Raw genomic sequence first — 25,868 nt, 5'->3', positions numbered from 1 at the left:
AAGCTTAAGAGCAATAATTAGATAAAAGAGAAAAGGAAATAATTTCTTTCTTATGTAGTAGTTAATGCTTAATTTACCCATCACTTTATATTTATAGTAAAGGACTTTATAACTGAAATGAAGTTTCAAATGTTTACTAAAACAACAAATTTAGAAGAGGCATTCAGAAAAAATCCTTACCTTTTGAGATCCTCTGGCCTTCCCCATCCTCTGATAAAAAGTTTTGTAAGGAGAAGTCTCCGATATAGAATATCTAACTTGCTCACACCCATGAGCAGCAAACAAACATCTATAAAACAAAAATTTAAATGACTTTAAAACATTTTATTTTACTTGGTAGGTCAATTTTCTAACCACCCCTACAAATATCAGGTAAAAATTAAACATTGATCTACTCTCTTGGCAACTTTTAAATACACAACACAGTATTGTTAACTATAGTTACCATGCTGTACATTATATCCTCACGACTTATTTATCTTAGAGATCTTAAAAGTACTCATTACAAGAAAAAAAACTGTAACTATGTGAGATGATGGATGTTAACTGAACTTACTGTGGTGAACACATCACAGTATATACATATATCAGGTCATTATGTGGTATACTTTAAAACAATACAACATTATCAATTATATCTCAATAAAACTGGGGGAAAATTAAAAAATGAGATTAAACTAGAACTTTGAATGTATTCTCTTGGAAATAAGATACAAGATACAGGAAAAAAGAACTCGGATGAAAGTAGAGAAGATGAAGTAGAGCCTTGAGCTACAGTAAACTCTGAATTCCTCTAGGGCAGGACCTTCCCATCCTCAGCACAGTGACTGACAGTAAATATTCAGTATTTGTTGAATAACAATAGGAGTGGCTAATACCTATGTAGTACTATTTTATCTGCCAGGCACCATTTAAAAACTACACACACACACACACACACACACACACACACACACACACACGTACGTTCTTGTTTAAACCTCCCAACAATTTTATGAAGATACAGTACCCCAAGACAAGGAAACTGAGGCACAGAGAGGATATGATTTACTTAAGGTCACACAACAAGTGGGAGGCAGACCTAAGACTGAATCTCAGGCACATGGCTGAAGATCTACTATACTACACTGCCTGTCTTCTACACTGCAGTGCATGAAAAGTAGTAATTAATCAGTGCTACTACTTATGTACCACTTATCTATCTTTCCCAAACATTTCTAAAGTTTTAAAAAAATATCTGCCTCTGTCTTTTCAAACTGAATGGTGTAGTTTTGATTTCCAGGCAAAACCTGATTCAGGTTCAGGGTTTATTCTACTTAGAAAAATGGAAAATGGAAATTTGCAGCTCCACCAGTGAGCTTTAATAAGGGCTTATCTATTACTTTGAATGCTTTTTGGGGTACCACCATTCATGTCATATTTTTACTCTTTGATTTGTAACAAACTACAACTTAAACTTAATGCTCTTCTTTGTTTGCATAGGTATACAATCTAATCCACCATCAATTGGACTGGCACTTTATTATTTTTATGACTGGACCAGCAAAACCAAATCATTCATACTGTCTCTTACAATTCTCAGGACCAAGAATAAACATTTACTAGATAATATACTTGTTAGGCCAGCGGTCCCCAACCTTTTTGGCACCAGCGACCGGGTTCGTGGAAGACAGTTTCTCCACGGACGGACAGCGGGAGAAATGGTTCAGGCGGTTCTGTGAGCGGCAGATGAAGCTTTGCTTGCTGGCCCTCCGCTCACCTCCTGCTGTGCGGCCTGGTTCCTAACAGGCCTCAGACCAGTACCGGTTCGCGGCCCGGGGGTTGGGGACCCCTGTGTTAGGCAATACAATCAATAGCCAGAGTATAGTATCTAGTATTTTTTAAAACTGCCCACCTCTCTTTTTCCCAATTTCCACACGTTATTCATTTTTTACTCTTGATTAAATTTGCTTTTTGCATAATAATGCTAGGAAAAAACCCATAATGCATAGCCAGCTCTGTTTATTACGCTATTCATATCTACTGCTATAAATGGTATTCTGATTACTAGATTCCTATGAATTATCATTAATCAGTTCACCATAGCTCAGCCATTATTGGATGGCCTAAATGCAAGTTTCTGAACTTTTAAGAATGAGTATTACTTTTTTCATTCATGCAACAGTATTTATTAAGTGCTTACTATATGCAAAGAATTATTTTAGGTCCTGTGCTACAAGATGATCAAGGCACGTTCTTCCTCTCATGGATCTTATACTTCAGGGAAAGAAAACAAATTATTTTTAGGAAAAAAAGTAAGCAAGACTAGATGATGACAACATTATTATCATAATATAACAAGACAACATGATAAAGACCAGAGGGCTCCGTTGATGGTCAAAAAAAGCTTCACTTAACCAAAGAGGTAACATTTAAACCAAGACCTACGTGACAAAAAAGAGCTGCCAAATCTTTAAACTGCAAATCGCATTAAAATCATATACGTTGTGAAGTCTATTCATGTACTATGTTCCAATGAAATTTGTTAAAAACTATCTAGTCAGTGAATAAAGCACAGGAACAGATAATTTATACAAGAAAAAAGGCAAGTGACAATGATCACATATTCTCTTCTTCATGTTCTAGTTAAAAAATGTTCACTGTAACATATTAAAATTCAAATAATACAGAAGTATATATAGTAAATTAGGGAAAAATAATCTTCCTGTTACCTCTAATTCTACTTTTCAGAGATACTGAGTTCTAAGAGTTTAAATTCTGTTCTTCCTGACCTTTTTCTTGTTGACATTATTTATTTACACATACACACTTTAAAAAAATTTTGCTTGAGTTATGTAACACATTTTTGGCAGAATTCAAACAATATAAAAATATACAGAGTAAAGCTAAGAAGTCTCTCTTCATTTCTGCTAAGCTTCCTCTCCTCCCAAAAGGTAACTGCTATTAATGCTGTACTCTTGTGATCCCTTGTTCTATCCATTTATATACATACACATATTTTAGGGATTTTGGTGTGTGTGGGGTTTTTTTCTTTTTAGCGATTTTATTTTACTTTTTTAAATATTTATTTATTATTTAATTTATTTTTGGCTGCATCGGGTCTTATTTGCGACACGCGGGATCTTTGTTGAAGCGTGCAGGATCTTCATTGTGGTGTCCGGGCTTCTCTCCAGTTGCGGCATGCAGGTTTGGGGTTTTCTCTTCTCTAGTTGTGGCATGCAGGCTCCAGGGTGAGTGGGTTCTGTAGTCTGCAGCATGCAGGCTCTAGTTGAGGTGCGTGAGCTCAGTAGTTGTGGCACCTGGGCTTAGTTGCCCTGAGGCATGTGGGATCTTAGTTCCCTGACCAGGGATTGAACCCACGCCCCCTGCATTGCAGGGCGGATTCTTTACCACTGGACCACCAGGGAAGTCCTGGTGTGTTTCTTTAAACACAGAAGAGATCAACTACAGTATTTGTATTTTTTGACATTTCTTCCTCACCCTGATTATTTATAAATATCTGCAAAGCTCTTTCAATTTCAGGATATACAGGCCTACCTCATTTTTTCTATTAATGAGTGAGTTTAACCTATTTATATTTTTTTATTATTATGATAATTTGTTTTCTATTTTTTTTGTTTTATTGACTTCAGTTTTTTTATCATTCATATTTCTTTTACATTTGAGTGTATGTAAATTTGAAAGTGATACATTTAAGATGCAATATATCATAAAGGCTAAAAGCATATACTCTAGAGGCAAACTCCCTTGGTTGAATCCTTTACTATGTGACTTTGAGCAAGTCACGTATCCTTTCTGTAACTCATCTGTAAAACAGGGATAATGACAGTACTTACCTCCGATTGATATGAGAAATAAATGAGTTACTATACTTGAAGCACTTAAACAGCACTTTGCAAATTTAAGTGCTATACTTACTAATAATAGCAACATTATTATTGATTATCCTTATAACTCTATTTAATACTCAAACCTGTATTTCCATGTTCTATATAATATTTATTAACTCCTGATGATAAATAATGAAAGATATATTTGATCCCTTCTCCCCACCACCCAATTTTAGTTGATTTTTTTTACTGCTTATCTTTATAACTTTAAGTATACTAATATCTCTAATCCTTAAATGATAGCTCTATAATGATTGTGAAAGCTGAGGAAATCTGTGTACTTTCTTTTTTTTTTTTTTTAAGAAGAAAAATTTTATTTCAAACAGGTTCAGTGGTATGTGTGCTACAGCAAAGGCTGGTTGTAGCAGTTTCCTTTCAAACCTGCGCTGATGTATAAATTAGACATTATTTGGGAATGATTAATTTTTGGTAAAATGTAGATTCAATCCAACATTACGTCAATTTTTACATTTATTGTAGACCCTATTTTAGTATTAGAGGTTAAATTTTCATCACCAAAAAATGAGAATATCCTTACAGCTACTCCTAAGGTAATGAGCTGTGAAATTAATTCCTCACTATTGCTTTGAAAATATACCCCTAGGTTGTTAAGAGAAATTCCGACTTCATCCAAATCTGTTATTTAATTCTTCAGTCATCATCTACTGTTGGCTTGATTGTCACTCCTCTTCTTATTTGACCCCAACCAATTAAACGCCAGTGTTTCTCAACTCTTCGGCTACGGGCAATTTTTTCTCCTACATCTGTGCACACAGGATTAGTCAAAATGATTTTGCCCAAATCAGCCTTGACTGCACTAACTCTTCCTCCTGTCGACAGGGATCCTATGTTCACCGTAAGTACTTCATTCTTAGACAGCTTTTGCACTTTTGCTGCTTTCTTGTCTCCTTCAGTGAGTACACCTAGAAGCCGTCTAAGCAGGAAATAGGAAATTTCCAATTCTGTGAAGACCTCAGGCAAAGCTCCAACTGCACCAAGTACCTGCCCCACCATTCCGTCAGCCCGGCACAAAGTGTGATCAATTTTTGTTCCAACTCCAGTAAGACCTGGAGCAGCATACTGAAGATCATTATGCTCTGCGAAAAGCGATACAATTTTGCAAAAGATGGGTTTACACATGAGTTTTCCTTCACTATCTTTGGAAACAATACCAGGTCTGACTTCTATCTCCTGGCCCACCTTTAATACTCCTTTTAGAATACTACCACCAGCTACACCCCCCTTAAGGTCATCAACTTCACAGCCAGGTTTGTTGACATCAAAGGATCTAATAACAATAAGTTGGGGTTCTGAAGTAAAGTCTCTTGGGGGGTACTGGAATTTTCTTTACTATGTACTCACAGACAACTTCAATATTGTATTTTAGCTGAGCATAAATTGGAATAGGAGCTCCTTCTGCTACGGTACCTTGTACAAATGCAAGGATCTGTTCATACTGTTCTTTAGCCTGGCTTTCTTTTACCATTTCAATTTTATTTTGTAGAATCAAAATATGCTTCAGTTTCATGATTTCTATCACAGCTAGGTGTTCAGAAGTCTGAGGCTGAGGACAAGACTAGTTACCAGCTATCAAGAGAAGAGCTGCATTCAGCATAGTAGCCATCAAAATATCATGGCCAGGACAGTCAACAAAGGAAACATGTCTGACTAATTTGAAGTTCCCTTTGGTCCCTGGAATGTCTGTAGGAAACTCATCAGGTGTACTACTGCCACAGGATCTATAACATTCTGGCCGAGCACAACTAGGGTCATCAAGTTTATAAATCTTAGCATTAGCATAGCCAAGTTTGATTGTAATATTTCTTTCTAGTTCATTTTTGAACCTGACAGTGTGAACTCCAGAAATAGTTTTTACAACGGAAGATTTCCCATGAGCTACATGACCAATTGTACCTATATTAATTGTGGCCTGTCTGCTGATAACTTCATGTGAAAGTGGCGTCAACTTGGTAACATCCAAAGTGTTGAGATCTTGCCGAGAAAGGTGCAGCTGCCCTAAAGTCACACCAGCCTCACCCCCCGCCATCTTGCCTGGAGAGAATCTGTGTACTTTCTACCTTCTCTTTCTTTTCTGCCTCTAACTCTTGTAAATTATATCAATTCTATGTTGTCAGACTTTACATTCATATTCTTAGTCTTAGAGATAGTTGTATTCAATGATCATTACCATTCCTTTTGCAGCAATTAATAAAATAGAAAATTTTAAAAAAATCAATGAGAACCCAAATAATTCTTTAAGAACACTAGTAGATAGTTCAGATGGGTTTATGGTAAGAATGTAAGAATATTTTAGAGTAACTTACTACATTAACTAACTAAACAGAAAAAAAAACATGTCTTAGAGATATAAAGAAAACAAGCAAAAAAAACCCTCCTAGCATCTGATTCAATTCAGCATCCAGACATAATTATAAAGAAAAAAAAATCTAGGAATATAAGAAAGCATCATTAACTTGATGTAACATATGAAACAAAAATGTACAGTAAACATCATATTTAATGATGAAATTTTAGAAGTATTCCCTTAAAAGTGAGGGACAAGAATTTCCACTATTATCACTTGCATTCTAAAATGGTACAGGATATCCTAAGCTGAAAAAAAAATAATAAAAAGTTTGAAAGATTAGAAAAGGGGGAGAAAACCTGCCATTACACACAAAGGGTATGACTATTATTGAGAAAATCCAAGTGAGTCAACAAAGTATTAGAACTTATTAGTTATTACTAAGTTCAATAAAAGGTGCCAGGGCAATTGGTTATCCATGTGGGAAAAAATTAAATTAAATCCCAACACATCATACTAAGTACACAAACAAAAAAGCCATGTGGATTAGGATCAGAGACCTAAGCATAAAATGTGAAACTGTAAACTTTCAGAAGAGTACACGAGAGACCATAATCAGAGAAAACAGAGCAAATATTCCAAGACTTTAAAGAAAATGGTTGATTCAACAAACGCTCATTGAAAATAAGCTCCATTAAGAAATGAAAAGACAAGCCAAAGACTGTGAGACAATATTTGCAAAACATCTATTTGATAAAGGACATGTATTCAGAATATACAAAGAACTCTTAAAACTCAACAATAAGAAAAGAAGCAACCCAATTAAAAAATGGACAAAAGAGCAGAGAGGACTTTTAGGGAAACTACTCTGTATGATACTATAATGGTAAATACAGGATATTATATATTTGTCAAAACCCACAGAACCCACTTGCAATTCATCAAGTGCAACAAATGTACCACACTAATGCAAGATGTGAATAGGGAAACTGTGGGGTAGGGGGAGAAGGGATATGGGAACTCTCTGTACTATCTTGCTCAAGTTTTCTGTAAACCTAAAACTGTTATAAATAATAAAGTCTATTAATTTAAATTTAAAAGTCCAAAAGATGATTTCTCATAAGGTTTTTAACAGTAGTTCTACATACCTTTAAATGTGAAGAAATTCCATTAGGATTCCACACAGAGCTTCTGTCACCATTATTGTATCAAGATATTATCTTATCACTGTAGCAATTTTAGTATATCAATGTGTTGAATGGATCTATCAAATATCAATCATATAGGATTTCTGTAGACTTTATTCATTATAGTTTATAGGAGGAAAACAAATTCCATTTGAAAAAGAGGACAAAAGCAAAAATCAATTTGGCAAACCCTTATGTACTCATTTATTTGCCACTTCCTCTGAAAAAATATATTTAAAAAAATTTCCTAAAACATTCTAAGAATTTTCAATAGTCACCTTGAAAGTTAATCCAGAACTGAATGACATAAGCTTCCAAGTAGCTTATGCTTACAAATGATGATAAAATACATTTTCTGGCTTTCTTTAACCACTTTACAAAAATATAGTCAATATTTTATTATAAATATAGTCAAAATTTAATTTTAAAGGAAAAATGTCGATAATCTTCAAAAACTGATTTCCATAATTTTTCTACTCAATTGACTTACATTGCTAATCAGAGAGGGGAACTCCTGTTATTAATTTTTATGGCAATGGTTAAAGCCTTTATGTGTTATTACTTAAACTTACCAACTTTTGTTTTCAACTTAATCTTATAAGGGTAAAAAAACTAAGAATCCCTTTACCTTAAGGCACCAACCTCTTAAATGGCTTTCTCTGATTGAACGATTTTAAAGATTTGTTATGAAATTATATACTATTTTCAAGCTTTCCTTAATTACACGTCTCTACATATTTTACAACTCTGTGGTATTCTAACATTAATATAGTTTGCTGAAAAATCCTTTGCTGTTGCCTAGTGAAGTCAAAGTCCAAGTACAATAAGAATTATCTTATGAAGTATGAATATCCAGACCCAAACTACCAGCAAAGAGCTATGATGAAAGGCTACCATCACTTGAACATGTAGAGAGGCTGCAGAGAGTGCAGAAAGGTAAAGTTTGGAAACATTTTCCCAAGTAAAGATTTAGGAGTTCACTACAGTTTGTTGTTGTTGCTGTTTGTGTAAATTTTTTATAACCTGAAGTATAACTTAAGAGTAGAAATCATAAGTATAACTTGATTTATTTTCATAAAATGAACAACCTACATTTTATCTGGAATGATTATAGTTAAAGGTGGTAGCAAAAGAGCAGGAAAGGTTGTATAGAAAAATCGAAGTTTTAACTGAGTCTTCAGAGATTCGTTTATATAATCAAACCAGTCCATTGCACCACACCCAAGAGAACTCCCTAACACACTGCAGTTAAGTGTAAAATTCAGTTTTTTTTTAATGTTAAATTCCTCTTTCTCATTGGAGGTCACTTGGGATTTTGCTTAATGGGGGTTCATAGCTGATACCGCTATCATCAAACTGAGTACTAATGCATCTGTAAAAACTATTCTTAGCTTGCAAGCCATACAAAAAACAGGCAGGTTGGCCCATAGGTCATAGTTTGCTTACCCCTGAGCTAGAAAATCAAATAAATCATAGGCATGTCACAAATGTCACAATATTGTCACAAATGCAAAGATACAACTATAAAACCCTATATTTATTACAATTATAAATTATCCAAATCCTATAAAATGGCATAAATACAATGCAGGTACTGATTTTAAGAGAATTCATTATGTCACAGGGTAGACCTAAAATTTATATTCGATCTAAAATAAACACTAGTTTTTTAATTAGCCATGTTCTCTCTGTCTTCTTAAAATTTAGAATTTGGTAGCTAAAAAGTGGAAGCAACCCAAGTGTCTATCAATGAATAGGCAAAATGTGGTATATATATATACCTACAATGGCACATTATTCAGCCTTAAAAAGGAACGAAATTCTAACAAATGCTGCAACACCGATGAACCTTGAGGACATTAGCCTAAGTGAAACAAGCCAGTCACAAAAAGACAAATACTGTATGATTCTACTTTTACGAGGTACCTAGAGCAGCCAGATTCATAAACAGAAAGCAGAATGGTGGTTACCAGGGGCTGAGGGGAAGGGGAACGGAGGGGGGTAATGGGTATACAGTTTCAGTTTTGCAAGTCTTAAAGAGTTCTGTAGATGGATGGTGATGACAGTTGCACAACAGTATGATTGAACCTAATACCACTAACTGTACACTTAAAAATGGTTACGATGGTAAATTTTATGTGATGTGTATTTTACCACAAAAAATATGAAAACATTTTAGAAACTGGAGTTAATTTGATAGCTTCTCAACAAAATTTTTCAGAGGAAGTAAATTGACACTTTCCCTCTTAACAACTTCCTCAGTAAGCAGTTCATTATTCTACTGACCCTAGAACAGAATTCAAGGCTCTTACTATTCTCTTCAAAAAACACCACTGCATAATTTAAATATTTGAAGGCTTCACTGAGAGCTTTAAATAAAAGAATTTGAAAAACAAATCTTGAATCTACTTGGTTCTGCCCCCACTCCCCCAATCTTCTCACTTTCTTGAGGATTAGTTCCAAGAACACAGGCTACTTGCATTTCTGCTTCAGGGTGTCATCTAGCTTCAATCAAGGTGTTTGCTGGGCTGCATTCTCATTTGGAAGCTTGAATGGAGAACTCGCTTCCAAGCTCACTCAGGTTGTTAGCAAAATTCATTTCCTTATGTGACTGAGAGCTTCAACATTTTGCTGTTTATCAGCCAGAGGCCAGCCTCAGCTCCTAGAGGCTATTCACAGTTCCCTACCACATGGCTCTCTTCATAGGAAGTTCACAACATGGCAGCTTACTTCTTTAAGGCCAACAGGAGAGTGAGAGTGAGTGTGCTAACAAGACAAAGTCTTAATGTAACCATGGGAGTGTTATCCCATCAACTTTGCTATATAACATAACATAATCATGGAAGCGACATCCAATCACCTTTTCCGTATTCTATTGGTTAGAAGGCAAATCAGAGGTCCTGTCCACACTCAGAGGGAGGGGATTACACAAAGGAGCAAACATCAGAGGATAGGATCATGAGGGCCACCTTAGAGACTGATTGTCATGCTGGGAGAAACCAATTGTACACCTCAGCCTTTGAGTTAGACGTCTGGGCTGACACCCTCAGGGCTTTCAATGGCAGAGGTGACAATTACCATCTTCTTATTTTCCTACCAATAGGAAAACAAATAAATTCCTTAGACCTTAATAAACATTTGTTTACAAGCAAGTGAGCTCTTGAAAGTTTGCCTAAATCATGTTTATATATTTCCACTCACTCAAAAACACTTGCCCAGAAAAACAAACAAAAACCCCCCAAACAAAATAGAAACCCTTGCATCTTAGTATTTTTTTTTTGGTAGCATTTTGTTTTTTACTCACTAAACAAATGATAAAAGGCAAATTGGCTTCTAAATTGCTGTCCTCATTATATACATTTTCTAATTTAGTACAATTATTATTTTTTTAAATTATTTATTTATTTGGCTGCACCAGGTCTTAGCTGTGGCATGCGGGATCTTCGTTGCGGCATGCGGGATCTTTAGTTGAGGCATGCAGGATCTTTAGTTGTGGCATGAGAACTCCTAGTTGTGGCACGTGGGATCTAGTTCCCTGACCAGGGATCGAACCCGGGCCCCCTGCATTGGGAGTGCGGAGTCTTAGCCACTGGACCACCAGGGAAGTCCCTAGTGCAATAATTAAGATCAAGTAAGTATATATAGTATATGTTTAAATTGCTTGACCAGCTTTTTTTCTTTTTTTTTTTTCTTTGAAGGGTAAATGTCAGTATAATAAAGAATGTGTCTGGTCTTTGACCCCAGTTCCTGGGGTGGAGCTCCTAAACCTCTTGGAATTTTCTGAGTGATAGGAGTGTCTTTATGCTAATGAGATGAGTCATGGTGGGACCCTAGATAGATTCAGGATAATTTCTGGCTGGTCACTAGAAAGACCAACCATTTGATTAGCGGGCTGACTTTGGGCCAGCCTGACCTCCAGGAGGGGAAAAGAGCTGGAGATTGAGTTGAATCACGTGGCTAAGGATCCAATCAATCATGAACACCCCAATAAAAACTCTATAGACACTGAGGCGTGGTGGAGCTTCTTGGTTAATGAACATATGTTGGAGGGTGATGTGCACTGACTCCAGGGTAAAAGGGAATGGAAGCTTCACATTCCCTCTCATAACTTGCCTTATTTGTCTCTTCATACGGCTGTTGCTAAGTTACATCCTTTATAGCGAAGCCAGAAGAAGTATAGTATAGTGGTTTACTTAGTTCTTTTGAGTTGTTCTAGCAAATTATTGATCCAAGGGGGTTACAGGAACCCCCAAATCTGTAGCCAAGTCAGTCAAAAGTCTGGCTGGCATCAGAAGCAATGGCATCTGGAGAACTGAACCTTTAACTGGTGGGATCTGCACTGACTCCTGTAGTGTTAATCTATGGGTGATTAATATCAGAGTTGAATTGAGTATACCCAGCTGTGGTAGAAATGGAACAGTTTATTCTTTACCCAAATAGCAAAATTCTGAATTAGTGTTCTGTATTTCAAATAAGAGACCAACTCTTTTTATATATTAAGATATGTAACACTATTCAGGGGGGTTCTAGAGCATAAGGAAAAAATTCTGAGTGATGAATGATGATTTTAATTATTTTACTCTTTGTGAAACTGTGCAACTCAGATTGGGACTTGAACCCATGGGCCAGGGCTTGAACCCAGCCAAAACCCAGACTGGGACTTGAACCCAGTCTTTTAGCTGAGATCACACACCTGGCCTCAGGACTTAATGAAGCTCAGGTTCTTGATGTCTCATTGCAGAAAGAATTCAGGGAGAGACAAAGTGAAAGGTAAGAAGTTCATTTATTTAGAGAGAAACACAACCCACAGAGTGTGGGCCGTCTCAGAAGGCGAGAGCAGCACCAGGGTATGGGGTGGTCAGTTTTTATAAGGGTGGGTAATTTCATAGGCTAATGAGTAGGAGGAATATTCCAGCTATTTTGGGGAAGGGGTAGGGATTTCCAGAAAGTGGGCCACTGCCTACTTTTTGACCTTTATGGTCGGCCTTGAAACTGTCATGGCGCCTGTGGGTGTGTCATTTAGCTTGCTGATGTGTTACAATGAGCTATCCTGAGGCTTAAGGTCTAGTGGAAGGCCACTAGTCTGCCATCTTGCACCTATTTGGTTCTAATCAGTTTGTGTCATGTCCTCGGGCTTTGTCATTCTTTTAAAGGTTGCGCCCTGCCCCCTTACCTCCTGTTTCACTTGGGTCTTTCTGGAATTGTTCAAAAAATAGCACTGATACATTTTCATGTACATTTATTAAACTGCAGGAGAACAATGGGTCATTACAACACAGGACTTCATTATCTTTTGCAAGTATTATAGACTTATTTTCTCTACAGTGGCAGGAAAAGAATGGGGGGCCAATATCTTCCTGTGTAACATCCATGGCTTCAAAAGCAATATGCATATTCCATGTTAGTGTAAAAAAGAGCAAAATTCCAACACTCATGTTTTACAGTAAGAAGAAAAGTACTAAACTATTCATGAGACAACCCATTTTTCTACACAGTATTCTTCTGGGTTGGTAATAGATAAACAAGCTAAGACAAACATGCAAAAGTACAAAGTTGCCAGAGAACAGGAAAAGACCTGAGAATAATGAACTCTTCAAGTATTTTGTAAAGCTCTATATTTATTAGGTGCCTAAATTGTTTAGGCATTTCTAATGTTCAACCCTATACTAGGAAAGCTGCAGAATCACTTTAATTTCATGTAATATAGGCCATAAGAGTCAGCGCTCCAAATCTAGAGCCAGCATTTTCCTTGCTACATTTACCTGACAGTAAACAACTGACCAATCATGAACAGAAAGCAAATCAAACACACACATAGCTTATGATAATCTTCATTCTGGGAGTTTGGGGTTACACAGATCTTCTTAAATCCCATTTCAGCCCCAAGAACGATATAAAATACCAGGTTTTCTGGGATGCTCTAAACATGTACGTCTTTCTAGGCAGGGCTAACTGCTATCCAGTGCCACCATGAACAGATGATAATCCAAGCCCAGGGTAAAGATAACTCCAATACACCAAGAAGAGGCACCATCTGGAGCCATATCAGATACTTTTTAAAGTCCCCACATTAAGCTGAACAGGACCCACTTTTGCAGTGTGTATCAAGCCAAACTGACACAATTGTCATCTATACTTTTATATAGCCAATGCAAAAAAGAAAAACAAAGTGAAACAAAAATAGAAGTTCTACTACAGTGCCAAGGAATGAAAAGTCTTTCCTAGAAATGAGCTCTTTTGCTAAAATGACATTCAACGTCTATTTATGCCATCTAGTACTTTTATCGCCTATCACTCAAGTACTTAAGCATTTAAATGCAACACTAATTGTTTCTGGACTTTTATCCTCATATAGTTGATACATATCTCAAAGGCATATATGAAATAAAAAAAAAAACCACCATGTACAAGAACTTTACTCCACAAAAATGCAGACCTAATTTTTATCTTATAACTTCACTTTTAAATCACTTATTTTCAATGCAAGTTTAAGTAGCAACTTACAGTAGGGTTTAGATACACCGATATCCACTATTAAAATCTACTACCCTACCCCGACAAATTTAATTCCTTTTCATCTTAATTTGGAGAAGAATAAGAAAACAGGAACTTTGTTTATTTGTTTGGAGAGGTATCTATTCTAGCTGTCTATCTATTCTATTCTAAGCAGTCATCTACGGAAATACAACAGGTGGACTGTCTCATATGCTTATGTGAAACATTTAGCAAATAATCGAATCTCTTTTCAAATTTAGTTCTTCTTTTCCATGGGCTTTAAAAGAAATAATTAGGTTTTTAAACAAATTTTTTTAATGTTTACTGTGGATGTTGTATGTTTCTAAGAAATGATTTGTTCTTTTTTTATTGGTACAATACACAGAGCTTATTTAGATTTCACCAGTTGTACATGCATTCATCCCATGTACTTTTGCCATCTAAAGTCATCACTTGGAGGCAACAATGGAAAATAGCAGTGTCAGAAGACCTGGGTTCTTCACTAGCAGTGTGACCTTGAATAAGCCACCTTAAACTATAAAAGGGGAATAATAGCTGGCCTAATACATAATAGCAAATTATTTCATTTATATAAAAATTGATTACTTGTTTTGAAATATTTTAAGAGATATGGGAAAAGAATCTTGACATTCTTTTCATAGAAAGGCTGGTGGTGAAAAGCACAGTCTTTATAGTCAGGGGTCCTGTGTTTCTTGGATTCTAGCTCTGTTGCTAATTGGAGGTGTGACCCTAGGCAAATTACTTAATCTCCATACTTTGAATTTCCTTGTATGCTTGAGACAATCCCACCTCAGAGGATTGTTGTAGGGATGAAATGAGGTAATTCAGTAAGTGTTCATTCAACATATATTTATTTAGTAACCATTCTGCTTGGTGCAATACTGGTTAAAAGTTCCTTTATCAAATATACATATATATATATGCCATACACTGCGCTAGACTCCGGAGATTAAAAAAGAAGTTGAAGATACAGTAAAGCAACATTATGACAAAAAAATACTAATTTTACCCATGTACCTTCTTGGAAACAATCACAGGAATCTGATATGTTTTTGTGAGCTGTTACAAACAAATTTGCAAGACTGAATCCAAGTATACAATGTCAGGTCTGGATTCAGAAGATAATTCTGAACTAGTAGAAAACACATTTCAAGTTTAGCTGTTCACCAGTGGAATGTGTCTAACAGGATACACACAAGGTCACAAACAAGACAAAGATCAGAAGTGATGGCATATACCATACAACACATAACTAGTATAGTGCCTGGCATAGGATAAGTGCTCCTAAATATTGTTCAAAAACAACCGAATTTGGGTCTCAACTCTGACACTTTCACACTGAGTGATTCTGGGTAAGTTATTAACTTTTCTAAGCCTTAGTTCTCTGTAAAATAGAAATGTGTCTGCTTTACCTATCTGATAGGACAGTTGTGATCAAATGAAATCACATAAGAATGTATCTAGTGCTAATAAAACAGTAATTGTGACACACATGACTACTGCTACCAATTAGCTTACAAGCCTGCTTGTAGGGGTAAGACGTTAATATGTAAGCACCAGGAAAGGAGCAGCACCAAGATCTACTGAAAACAAACAAACAAAAACAACCCAGAACATATTTTCTAAAAATGTCATTTTCCTTGTGATGAAAAGATCTGGTCATTGTCAAACTGGTGCTGTGGCTTTTCTAACCCCCAGGTTACAGCAGCAGGCTCTGCTGAGTGGCATCTTGCAAGGCGGAAGCTCTCAGTCCACGCAGGCGGCGGTGGTTTCGAATTTGAGGATCATCTTCATCCCAGGTCCTAATAAGGCACTACGGGTAAGGTGCCTTTGTAGTTAGCCGAGCAAGAAAACCACAGCGCGTAACCTTCACCTTCCACAGGGAGAAGTGACAGCCGGACAGCCCGCCAGCCCACCTCACTCGGCACGGGACCCCCGCATCTCCCGCCAAGCCTTGCGCTCTCAGTCCTGCCTCCTGGCACGTAGGCAAGCGCGGCAAAAGGCTTGGGAAGAGCGGCCGGGACCGTCTACTTACTCAATGGCCGCTTGGTGGGTCGCCTGCTGTCCAGCTGGCCGAGACTCCGAACACCGCGGCTCTCTAGCCTCTCGGGACTCGCCTTCCTTCTGAGCCCCAACCGCAGCTACAACAGCCTCTCCAGGAACTGAGAAGCGAGAGGTAGCTGACAGGGCGACTGGGGAGGAGGACGAACCCTGGGCGGGGTGGCTGTTTGGACACGCCCCCGAACCCTCCCCGGCTCTTCCGCACGTTGTCCCTGGAAGCGGAGAGGCGCGTACCCTGGAAGAAGATAAGGACTTAGGGCCCCGCCCTTAACCCCCATCATCCTCTCGGCACCGCCCCTCCTCCTGCGGGCCCCCGCCTCTGACCTGGGGTGCTCCGCCCACTCTGGTCGCTGGGCGAGCACGCGCACTTGCTGGCCTGTTCTGACAGCTTCAGGCCGCCTGGAATGGGAGGGAGCAGGAGGTATCGCGAGAGTTGGCCCCAAGCCTTGTGGGAGCTGTAATTATGGCGAGCTTGGGGGTAGAGGCTGAGCAGGAGCCGCTCTTAGGCCACAGCATACCCGGAAGCAGGTGAGCGGATGTTGGGGGAGGGTCTCCTGACCCTCCTGCGCTATTGGGACTGGCCCCTTTTCCTGCATCAGGCTTTGTGGGCCGAAGGAGGGGTGCCAGGGTGGCGGGAGCCGGCGGCAGGTTGCGCGAGACTTGGAGATGCGCTCTCACTTCCGCGGGGCGCCTTGAGCCGGCGGGTTCTGGTACAGGTGTTGAAGAAACGCAAACTGCCTCTTGTGCCTTTACTCCAACACTGATGCAGCAACCAACCCTCTGCATTTGGCCCTTTACAGAACTGATTATACGTTTCACACAGTTTTATTCGACACTTGAAGATACCGGTCTCAGTATTCACTTAACTAATTGCCTGATAACTTCTTGATACTTTTTTGCAAGTAAACCTAAGATGAGCTCGCCTTTGTCCTATGACAAATGTATAAATAAAGACTAATTTTTAAGCATTTAAGGGATGAAGTGTATTTTGACCCTTATTATTCTGGTTATTTTGAGCCTGGAATTGTTAGAGTTTGTTTCTTACTCTGCAGTTACGTATTTAAACCTTTAGGAAAACGAAGTTAAGTATTATTTTAAACATATATAATTATTACAGTAAATTAACTAAATTCACAGGTAAACTTCAGCTGTCTATGACAGCTGTATATATGTGGAGATATGTCAGTCCCAATATCCCAATTCATCCCACTGCCCCCCCAACCATAAGTTTGTTCTCTACATCTGTGACTCTATTTCTGCTTTGCAAATAAGTTCATCGCTACCATTTTTCTAGATTCCACATATAAGTGATATCATGATATTCGTTTTTCTCTTTCTGACTTACTTTACTCTGTATGACAATCTCTAGATCTATCCACGTCTCTGCAAGCGGTACTGTTTTCTTCTTTTTTATGCTTGAGTAATATTCCATTGTATATACGTACCACATCTTCTTTATCCATTTCTCTGTCGATGGACATTGAGGATGCTTCCATGTCCTGGCTATTGTAAATAGTGCTGCAGTGAATATCGGGGTGCATGCATCCTTTCGAATTATGGTTTTCTCTGGATGTATGCCTAGGAGTGGGATTGCTGGATCATGTGGTAGCTCTATTTTTAGTTTTTTAAGGAACCTCCATACTGTTCTCCATAGTGGCTGTACCAATTTACATTCCCACCAACACTGCAGGAGGGTTCCCTTTTCTCCACACTCTCTCCAGCATTTATCGTTTGTAGAATTTTTGTTGATGGCCGTTCTGACCAGTGTGAGGTGATACCTCATTTTAGTTTTGATTTGCATTTCTCTAATAATTAATGATGTTGAGCATCTTTTCATGTGTTTGTTGGCCATCTGTATGTTTTCTTTGGAGAAATGTCTGTTTAGGTCTTCTGCCCAGGTTTTGATTGGGTTGTTTGTGGGTTTTTTTTGATATTGAGCTGCATGTGCAGTTTGTATATTTTGGAGATTATTCCCTTGTCAGTAGTTTAATTAGGTCTCATTTGTTTATTTTTGTTTTTATTTTCATTACTCTAGGAGATGGATCGAAAAGGATCTTGCTGTGATTTACGTCAGAGAGTATTCTGCCTGTATTTTCCTCTAAGAGTTTTATACAATAGTATCCAGCCTTACATTTAGGTCTTTAATCCTTTGAGTTTATTTTTGTGTATGAGCACCAAACCTTTTTTAAAAATCACTTTGTTTGAAACCCTTTGGAAAATGTATTTGTCAGGTCCCTGATTTACTAAATGGAATATATGGAATGTAATTTTGTTTACATTTTATCTTGAGATCATTAAAATGAATGTCACTACTGAAATCTATTGTGATAGAGTGACATCCTCCGGGCCTAATAAGGCATTTGGGACTATGTGCTGCTATACTGATTTGTTCTACAGTGCTATACTTTTCACATCTATTTTTCATTTTTCTGCCTATTCTGTTTCTGGCAGACTATTCCTCATCATGTTTTTCTTATCTGTTGGCAACCTCTGTTTTTGTTGTTGTCTGCAAACTTCTCTTCTCCCAACTTTTCTTTGGGACTTCTAGTTTGCTGGGGCTTTGAAAATCATGTATCTAAGCTTAATAGAATTGTAGGGAGTTAGAACGTGGAAGCTCTGACTGAAAGCTAAAGATCTCTCGTATTAATCAAGTGCATGAGCTTGAGTACATGGACTTTGTGATTTTTGGATTTCTCAGCATTGTTTTTGCTTCTTTCTAATTCTTGGTTGTTTTCCAGATAGATTTCAGGATCCTTGAGTTATGGTTAGATGAATTCTTATGGTACATTCTGTCACTTTGTCCAAATAAACCTACTTTAAAAGGGGAATTTTTTTTTTCTTTCTCTCATGTTCAAGTAATTGATGCTCATTAGGGTCCATTTAAATTCAGATGTTCTGCCTATCTGAATTTAATTTCTAGATTTAGCATTTTTAAAATAAAAAGGGAGTATTTTGAGAATAATTCAATAAGTGTACTGTCTTTAAAAACGTAGATTCCCTAGTAAAGGGAACATATGTAAAACTAACTGGCAAGCCCTGTTCACTTTGAGTAAATTGCAAAAACATGAGTCTACTTCACCACCAACCCCAACCTTTCATCAAGTCCTCAGGAATCCCCACTGACCCTATCCATAGAATTTAAGAGACCAGGGTTGGCAGACTTTTCCTGTAAAGGCCCATACGGTAAATATTTTAGGCTTTGCAGGCCAGGAGGCAAAATCAAAGTTATTATATAGGTACTTAGATAACAAGAAAGAAAATAAATTTCCACAAAATTTTGTAGTAATGAAATTTAAAATGTAATAATAAATGAGTACAATTTTTTGTAATCCAAGTCTAATAATGAGAGGAATAGAATTCTTGTTGTGGGGGGAGTTGGCATTCTGTTTAATTGGAGCTCAAAGTTAATGTTTTCTGTCATGAAATTGATCACAAATATTCATCTGTAAAAACCATTCTTAGCTCATGGGCTACACAAAAACAGGTGGTAGGCCAGATTTGGCCTATTAGACTGTAGTTTGCTGATCCCTCTCTTAGAATATCCTGAAGTATTATAGGTGCTTAAAATTTTTCTTTGCAACGTTAGCCTAGTCTCTGTAAAACAAATATTACTAGAACTTTGGTTGTATACAAGATACTTTTATAGAACATTCTCAGTTTACTTCTGTCTTTTAATTTCTGTAACTTTTACACCGTTACACTATTTTGTCAGTGACCACACACTGCTTTCTCTTATCCTCTTTCAATATGGGTTCTTTTTTGCTGTTCAGTAGTTCACAGATGCTCTCTTTGGTAAAAGTACAATTTTATTTTTTCCCCTCAGTAAATCCATGTGTATTCCTCATAGTTTTTAAGTCGCAACTTTGATAAACATGCTATCATTTGAGGTATAGTTTGTAATGAAAATTTTGGACAGGACAAAACCCTTTAGCATTGCAACTTTACTTGAAGGGGAATCTCAAATGGAGAACTAATACCAGAGTACACCAATGATAATAGAAAGGAATCAAAATGTTAAACAAATCACGTTGGAATGTAATAAAAATGGTAACTTGATTGAAGGACAGTTATATTCTCCTATGTTCCTACTATCTCCAACAAGGAAGAAAGATACATTTCTTCACCAAAGTTATACTTTTTTTTTTTTTTAATTTTTTGGCTGCGTTGGAGCTTCATTGCTGCGCCTGGGCTTTCTCTAGTTGTGGAGAGCGTGGGCTACTCTTCATTGCGGTGCGCAGGCTTCTTATTGCAGTGGCTTCTCGTTGCAGAGCATGGGCTCTAGGCACGCGGGCTTCAGTAGTTGCGGCACGCAGGCTCAGTAGTTTTGGCACACGGGCTTAGTTGCTCCACGGCATGTGGGATCTTCCCGGACCAGTGATCGAACCTGTGTCCCCTGCATTGGCAGGCGGATTCTTAACCACTGCACCACCAGGGAAGTCCCAGTTATACTTTTTGAATTAAAAAGAAGGAAAAGTAGGCTTCCCTGGTGGTGCAGTGCTTAAGAATCCACCTGCCAATGCAGGGGACACAAGTTCAATCCCTGGCCTGGGAAGCCGTGGAGCAACTAAGCCCGTGCGCCACAACTACTGAGCCTGAGCTCTAGAGCCCGCAAGCCACAACTACTGAGCCTAGGTGCCACAACTACTGAAGCCTGCGCGCCTAGAGCCCGTGCTCCGCAACAAGAGAAGCCACAACAATGAGAAGCCCCCCCCACCGCAACTAGAGAAAGCCTGCACACAGCAACAAAGACCAACACAGCCAAAAATAAATAAATAAATAAATAGATAAATAAATTTATTTTAAAAAAAGGAAATGTAAAATTTTTGTTTTGAAGCATTTTAATTCCGTAGAAAAATTGAAAAAACAGTGCAATAAATACCTGATTACCCTGTCATTGTTAGCCTTTTCCACACTGCTGAAATCTTTCTACACACACACACACATACACACACACAACCACCCCTCTTTTGCCAGACTACCCAAAAGTAGGTTGCAGACATTATGGCACTTTATCCTAAATATTTTAGTCTGCAGCCTGCATCTCCCCAAAACATAGACATTCTTTTACACAGCTATGTCACTGTTACCACAGCTAGAAATACATTACTAATTCAAAATATCATGCACTATACAGTCTATACTCATATTTTTCCAGTTGTTCCAAAAATGTACTCTACAGCTATTCTTTTTTTTTTTTTTTTCAAACATCTTTATTGAAGTATAATTGCCTTACAATAGTGTGTTAGCATCTGCTTTATAACAAAGTGAATCTGTTATACATATACAATATGTTCCCATTTCTCTTCCCTCCTGCATCTCCCTCCCTCCCACCCTCCCCATCCCACCCCTCTAGGTGGTCACAAAGCACCGAGCTGATCTCCCTGTGCTATGCGGCTGCTTCCCACTAGCTATCTATTTTACATTTGGTAGTGTATATATGTCCATGACACTCTCTTACCCTGTCACATCTCACCCCACCCCCTCCCCATATCCTCAAGTCCATTCTCTAGTAGGTCTGTGTCTTTATTCCCGTCTTGCCACTAGGTTCTTCATGGCCTTTTTTTTTTTTTTTTTCCCTTAGATTCCATATATATGTGTTAGCATACTGTATTTGTTTTTCTCTTTCTGACTTACTTCACTCTGTATGACAGACTCTAACTCCATCCACCTCATTACAAATACCTCCATTTCATTTCTTTTTATGGCTGAGTAATATTCCATTGTATATATGTGCCACATCTTCTTCATCCATTCATCCGATGATGGACACTTAGGTTGCTTCCATGTCCTGGCTATTGTAAATAGTGCTGCAATGAACATTTTGGTACATGACTCTTTTTGACCTATGGTTTTCTCAGGGTATATGCCCAGTAGTGGGATTGCTGGGTCGTATGGTAGTTCTATTTGTAGTTTTTTAAGGAACCTCCATACTGTTCTCCATAGTGGCTGTATCAATTTACATTCCCACCAACAGTGCAAGAGTGTTCCCTTTCCTCCACACCCTCTCCAGCATTTATTGTTTCTAGATTTTTTGATGATGGCCATTCTGACCGGTGTGAGATGATATCTCATTGTAGTTTTGATTTGCATTTCTCTAATGATTAATGATGTTGAGCATTCTTTCATGTGTCTGTAGGCCATCTGTATATCTTCTTTGGAGAAATGTCTATTTAGATCTTCTGCCCATTTTTGGATTGGGTTGTTCGTTTTTTTGTTATTGAGCTGCATGAGCTGCTTGTAAATCTTGGAGATTAATCCTTTGTCAGTTGCTTCATTTGCAAATATTTTCTCCCATTCTGAGGGTTGTCTTTTGCTCTTGTTTATGGTTTCCTTTGCTGTGCAAAAGCTTTTCAGTTTCATTAGGTCCCATTTGTTTATTTGTGTTCTTATTTCCATTTCTCTGGGAGCTGGGTCAAAAAGAATCTTGCTGTGGTGTATGTCATAGAGTGTTCTGCCTATGTTTTCCTCTAAGAGTTTGATAGTGTCTGCCCTTACACTTAGGTCTTTAATCCATTTTGAGTTTATTTTTGTGCATGGTGTCAGGGAGTGTTCTAATTTCATACTTTTACATGTTCCTGTCCAATTTTCCCAGCACCACTTATTGAAGAGGCTGTCTTTTCTCCACTGTATATGCTTGCCTCCTTTATCAAAGATAAGTTGACCATATGTGTGTGGGTTTATCTCTGGGCTTTCTATCCTGTTCCATTGATCTATATTTCTGTTTTTGTGCCAATACCAAACTGTCTTGATTACTGAAGCTTTGTAATATAGTCTGAAGTCAGGGAGCCTGATTCCCCCAGCTCCATTTTTCGTTCTCAAGATTGCTTTGGCTATTCGGGGTCTTTTGTGTTTCCATACAAATTGTGAAATTTTTTGTTCTAGTTCTGTGAAAAATGCCAGTGGTAGTTTGATAGGGATTGCATTGAATCTGTAGATTGCTTTGGGTAGTAGAGACATTTTCACAATGTTGATTCTTCCAATCCAGGAACATGGTATATCTCTCCATCTATTTGTATCATCTTTAATTTCTTTCATCAGTGTCTTATAATTTTCTGCATACAGGTCTTTTGTCTCCTTAGGTAGGTTTATTCCTAGATATTTTATTCTTTTTGTTGCAATGGTAAATGAGAGTGTTTTCTTAATTTCACTTTCAGATTTTTCATCATTAGTGTATAGAAATGCAAGAGATTTCTGTGCATTAATTTTGTATCCTGCTACTTTACCAAATTCATTGATTAGCTCTAGGAGTTTTCTGGTAGCATCTTTAGGATTCTCTATGTATAGTATCATGTCATCTGCAAATAGTGACAGCTTTACTTCTTCTTTTCCGATTTGGATTCCTTTTATTTCTTTGTCTTCTCTGATTGCTGTGGCTAGGACTTCCAGAACTATGTTGAATAATAGTGGTGAGAGTGGGCAACCTTGTCTTGTTCCTGATCTTAGTGGAAATGGTTTCAGTTTTTCACCATTGAGGACAATGTTGGCTGTGGGTTTGTCATATATGGCCTTTATTATGTTGAGGAAAGTTCCCTCTATGCCTACTTTCTGCAGGGCTTTTATCATAAATGGGTGTTGAATTTTGTCAAAAGCTTTCTCTGCATCTATTGAGATGATCATATGGTTTTTCTCCTTCAATTTGTTAATATGGTGTATCACATTGATTGATTTGCGTATATTGAAGAATCCTTGCATTCCTGGGATAAACCCCACTTGATCATGGTGTATGATCCTTTTAATGTGCTGTTGGATTCTGTTTGCTAGTATTTTGTTGAGGATTTTTGCATCTATGTTCATCAGTGATATTGGCCTGTAGTTTTCTTTCTTTGTGACATCTTTGTCTGGTTTTGGTATCAGGGTGATGGTGGCCTCGTAGAATGAGTTTGGGAGTGTTCCTCCCTCTGCAATATTTTGGAAGAGTTTGAGAAGGATAGGTGTTAGCTCTTCTCTAAATGTTTGATAGAATTCGCCTGTGAAGCCATCTGGTCCTGGGCTTTTGTTTGTTGGAAGGTTTTTAATCACAGTTTCAATTTCAGTGCTTGTGATTGGTCTGTTCATATTTTCTATTTCTTCCTGGTTCAGTCTCGGCAGTTTGTGCATTTCTAAGAATCTGTCCATTTCTTCCAGGTTGTCCATTTTATTGGCATATAGTTGCTTGTAGTAATCTCTCATGATCTTTTGTATTTCTGCAGTGTCAGTGGTTACTTCTCCTTTTTCATTTCTAATTCTATTGATCTGAGTCTTCTCCCTTTTTCTCTTGATGAGTCTGGCTAATGGTTTATCAATTTTGTTTATCTTCTCAAAGAACCAGCTTTTAGTTTCATTGATTTTTGCTGTTGTTTCCTTCATTTCTTTTTCATTTATTTCTGACCTGATCTTTATAATTTCTTTCCTTCTGCTGGCTTTGGGGTTTTTTTGTTCTTCTTTCTCTAATTGCTTTAGGTGCAAGGTTAGGTTGTTTATTCGAGATGTTACCTGTTTCTTGAGGTAGGCTTGTATTGCTATAAACTTCCCTCTTAGCACTGCTTTTGCTGTGTCCCATAGGTTTTGGGTCGTCGTGTCTCCATTGTCATTTGTTTCTAGGTATTTTTTGATTTCCCCTTTGATTTCTTCAGTAATCACTTCGTTATTAAGTAATGTATTGTGTAGCCTCCATGTGTTTGTATTTTTTACAGATCTTTTCCTGTAATTGATATCTAGTCTCATAGCGTTGTGGTCGGAAAAGATACTTGATACGATTTCAATTTTCTTAAATTTACCAAGGCTTGATTTGTGACCCAAGATATGATCTATCCTGGAGAATGTTCCATGAGCACTTGAGAAAAATGTGTATTCTGTTGTTTTTGGGTGGAATGTCCTATAAATATCAATTAAGTCCATATTGTTTAATGTATCATTTAAAGCTTGTGTTTCCTTATTTATTTTCATTTTGGATGATCTGTCCATTGGTGAAAGTGGGGTGTTAAAGTCCCCTACTATGATTGTGTTGCTGTCAATTTCCCCTTTCATGGCTGTTAGTATTTGCCTTATGTATTGAGGTGCTCCTATGTTGGGTGCATAAATATTTACAATTGTTATACCTTCCTCTTGGATCGATCCCTTGATCATTATATAGTGTCCTTCTTTGTCTCTTGTAATAGTCTTTATTTTAAAGTCTATTTTGTCTGATATGAGAATTGCTACTCCAGCTTTCTTTTGATTTCCATTTGCATGGAATATCTTTTTCCATCCCCTCACTTTCAGTCTGTATGTGTCCCTAGGTCTGAAGTGGGTCTCTTGTAGACAGCATATGTATGGGTCTTGTTTTTGTATCCATTCAGCCAGCCTGTGTCTTTTGGTGGGAGCATTTAATCCATTTACATTCAAGGTAATTATCGATATGTATGTTCCTATTCCCATTTTCTTAAATGTATTGGGTTTGTTATTGTAGGTGTTTTCCTTCTCTTGTGTTTCTTGCCTAGAGAAGTTCCTTTAGCATTTGTTGTAAAGCTGGTTTGGTGGTGCTGAACTCTCTCAGTTTTTGCTTGTCTGTAAAGGTTTTAATTTCTCCATCGAATCTGAATGAGATCCTTGCTGGGTAGAGTAATCTTGGTTGTAGGTTTTTCTCCTTCATGACTTTAAGTATATCCTGCCACTCCCTTCTGGCTTGCAGAGTTTCTGCTGAGAGATCAGATGTTAACCTTATGGGGATTCCCTTGTGTGTTATTTGTTTTTTTTCCCTTGCTGCCTTTAATATGTTTTCCTTATATTTAATTTTTGACAGTTTGATTAATATGTGTCTTGGCGTGTTCCTCCTTGGGTTTATCCTGTATGGGACTCTCTGTGCTTCCAGGACTTGATTAACTATTTCCTTTCCCATATTAGGGAAGTTTTCAACTATAATCTCTTCAAAAATTTTCTCAGTCCCTTTCT

The 25,868-nt window shown here is 37.6% G+C and overlaps 3 protein-coding genes across 5 annotated transcripts in view; 1 reads left to right on the top strand and 2 right to left on the bottom strand.

Moving 5' to 3' along the window:
* The window catches only part of ABHD18 (abhydrolase domain containing 18), a 41,831-nt gene extending 25,686 nt beyond the window's left edge, over positions 1-16,145 (bottom strand). For both annotated transcript variants that reach the window (XM_057546853.1, XM_057546854.1), the window contains exons 1-2: positions 15,934-16,145; positions 181-289 (exon numbers count right to left, since the gene is read on the bottom strand). In XM_057546853.1, coding sequence (XP_057402836.1) covers positions 181-272 — 92 coding nt within the window. In that variant the 5' untranslated portion in view covers positions 273-289; positions 15,934-16,145. The remainder of the gene's footprint in view (positions 1-180; positions 290-15,933) is intronic.
* LOC103010919 (eukaryotic translation initiation factor 2 subunit 3-like) lies at positions 4,241-5,944 on the bottom strand. Its single transcript, XM_057546852.1, is given in 2 exon segments — positions 4,241-5,222; positions 5,224-5,944. Coding segments are annotated over 2 exon segments (1,395 nt in total). The 5' UTR covers positions 5,938-5,944; the 3' UTR covers positions 4,241-4,541.
* A 197-nt stretch (positions 16,146-16,342) lies between the features above and the next one.
* Positions 16,343-25,868, top strand: part of MFSD8 (major facilitator superfamily domain containing 8) — a 48,593-nt gene continuing 39,067 nt past the window's right edge. The window contains exon 1 of one of the 2 annotated variants that reach the window (XM_007172371.2): positions 16,343-16,487. In XM_007172371.2, the coding sequence (XP_007172433.1) occupies positions 16,423-16,487 (65 nt within the window). In that variant the 5' untranslated portion in view covers positions 16,343-16,422. The remainder of the gene's footprint in view (positions 16,488-25,868) is intronic. The other variant, XM_057547227.1, reaches the window with a different exon arrangement.

This window comes from Balaenoptera acutorostrata, chromosome 5 (assembly GCF_949987535.1).
Source record: "Balaenoptera acutorostrata chromosome 5, mBalAcu1.1, whole genome shotgun sequence".
In the NCBI taxonomy this organism is placed as follows: domain Eukaryota; kingdom Metazoa; phylum Chordata; class Mammalia; order Artiodactyla; family Balaenopteridae; genus Balaenoptera; species Balaenoptera acutorostrata.
Note: the sequence above shows the minus strand (reverse complement) of the source record. Positions and strands in the feature narration are given on the sequence as shown.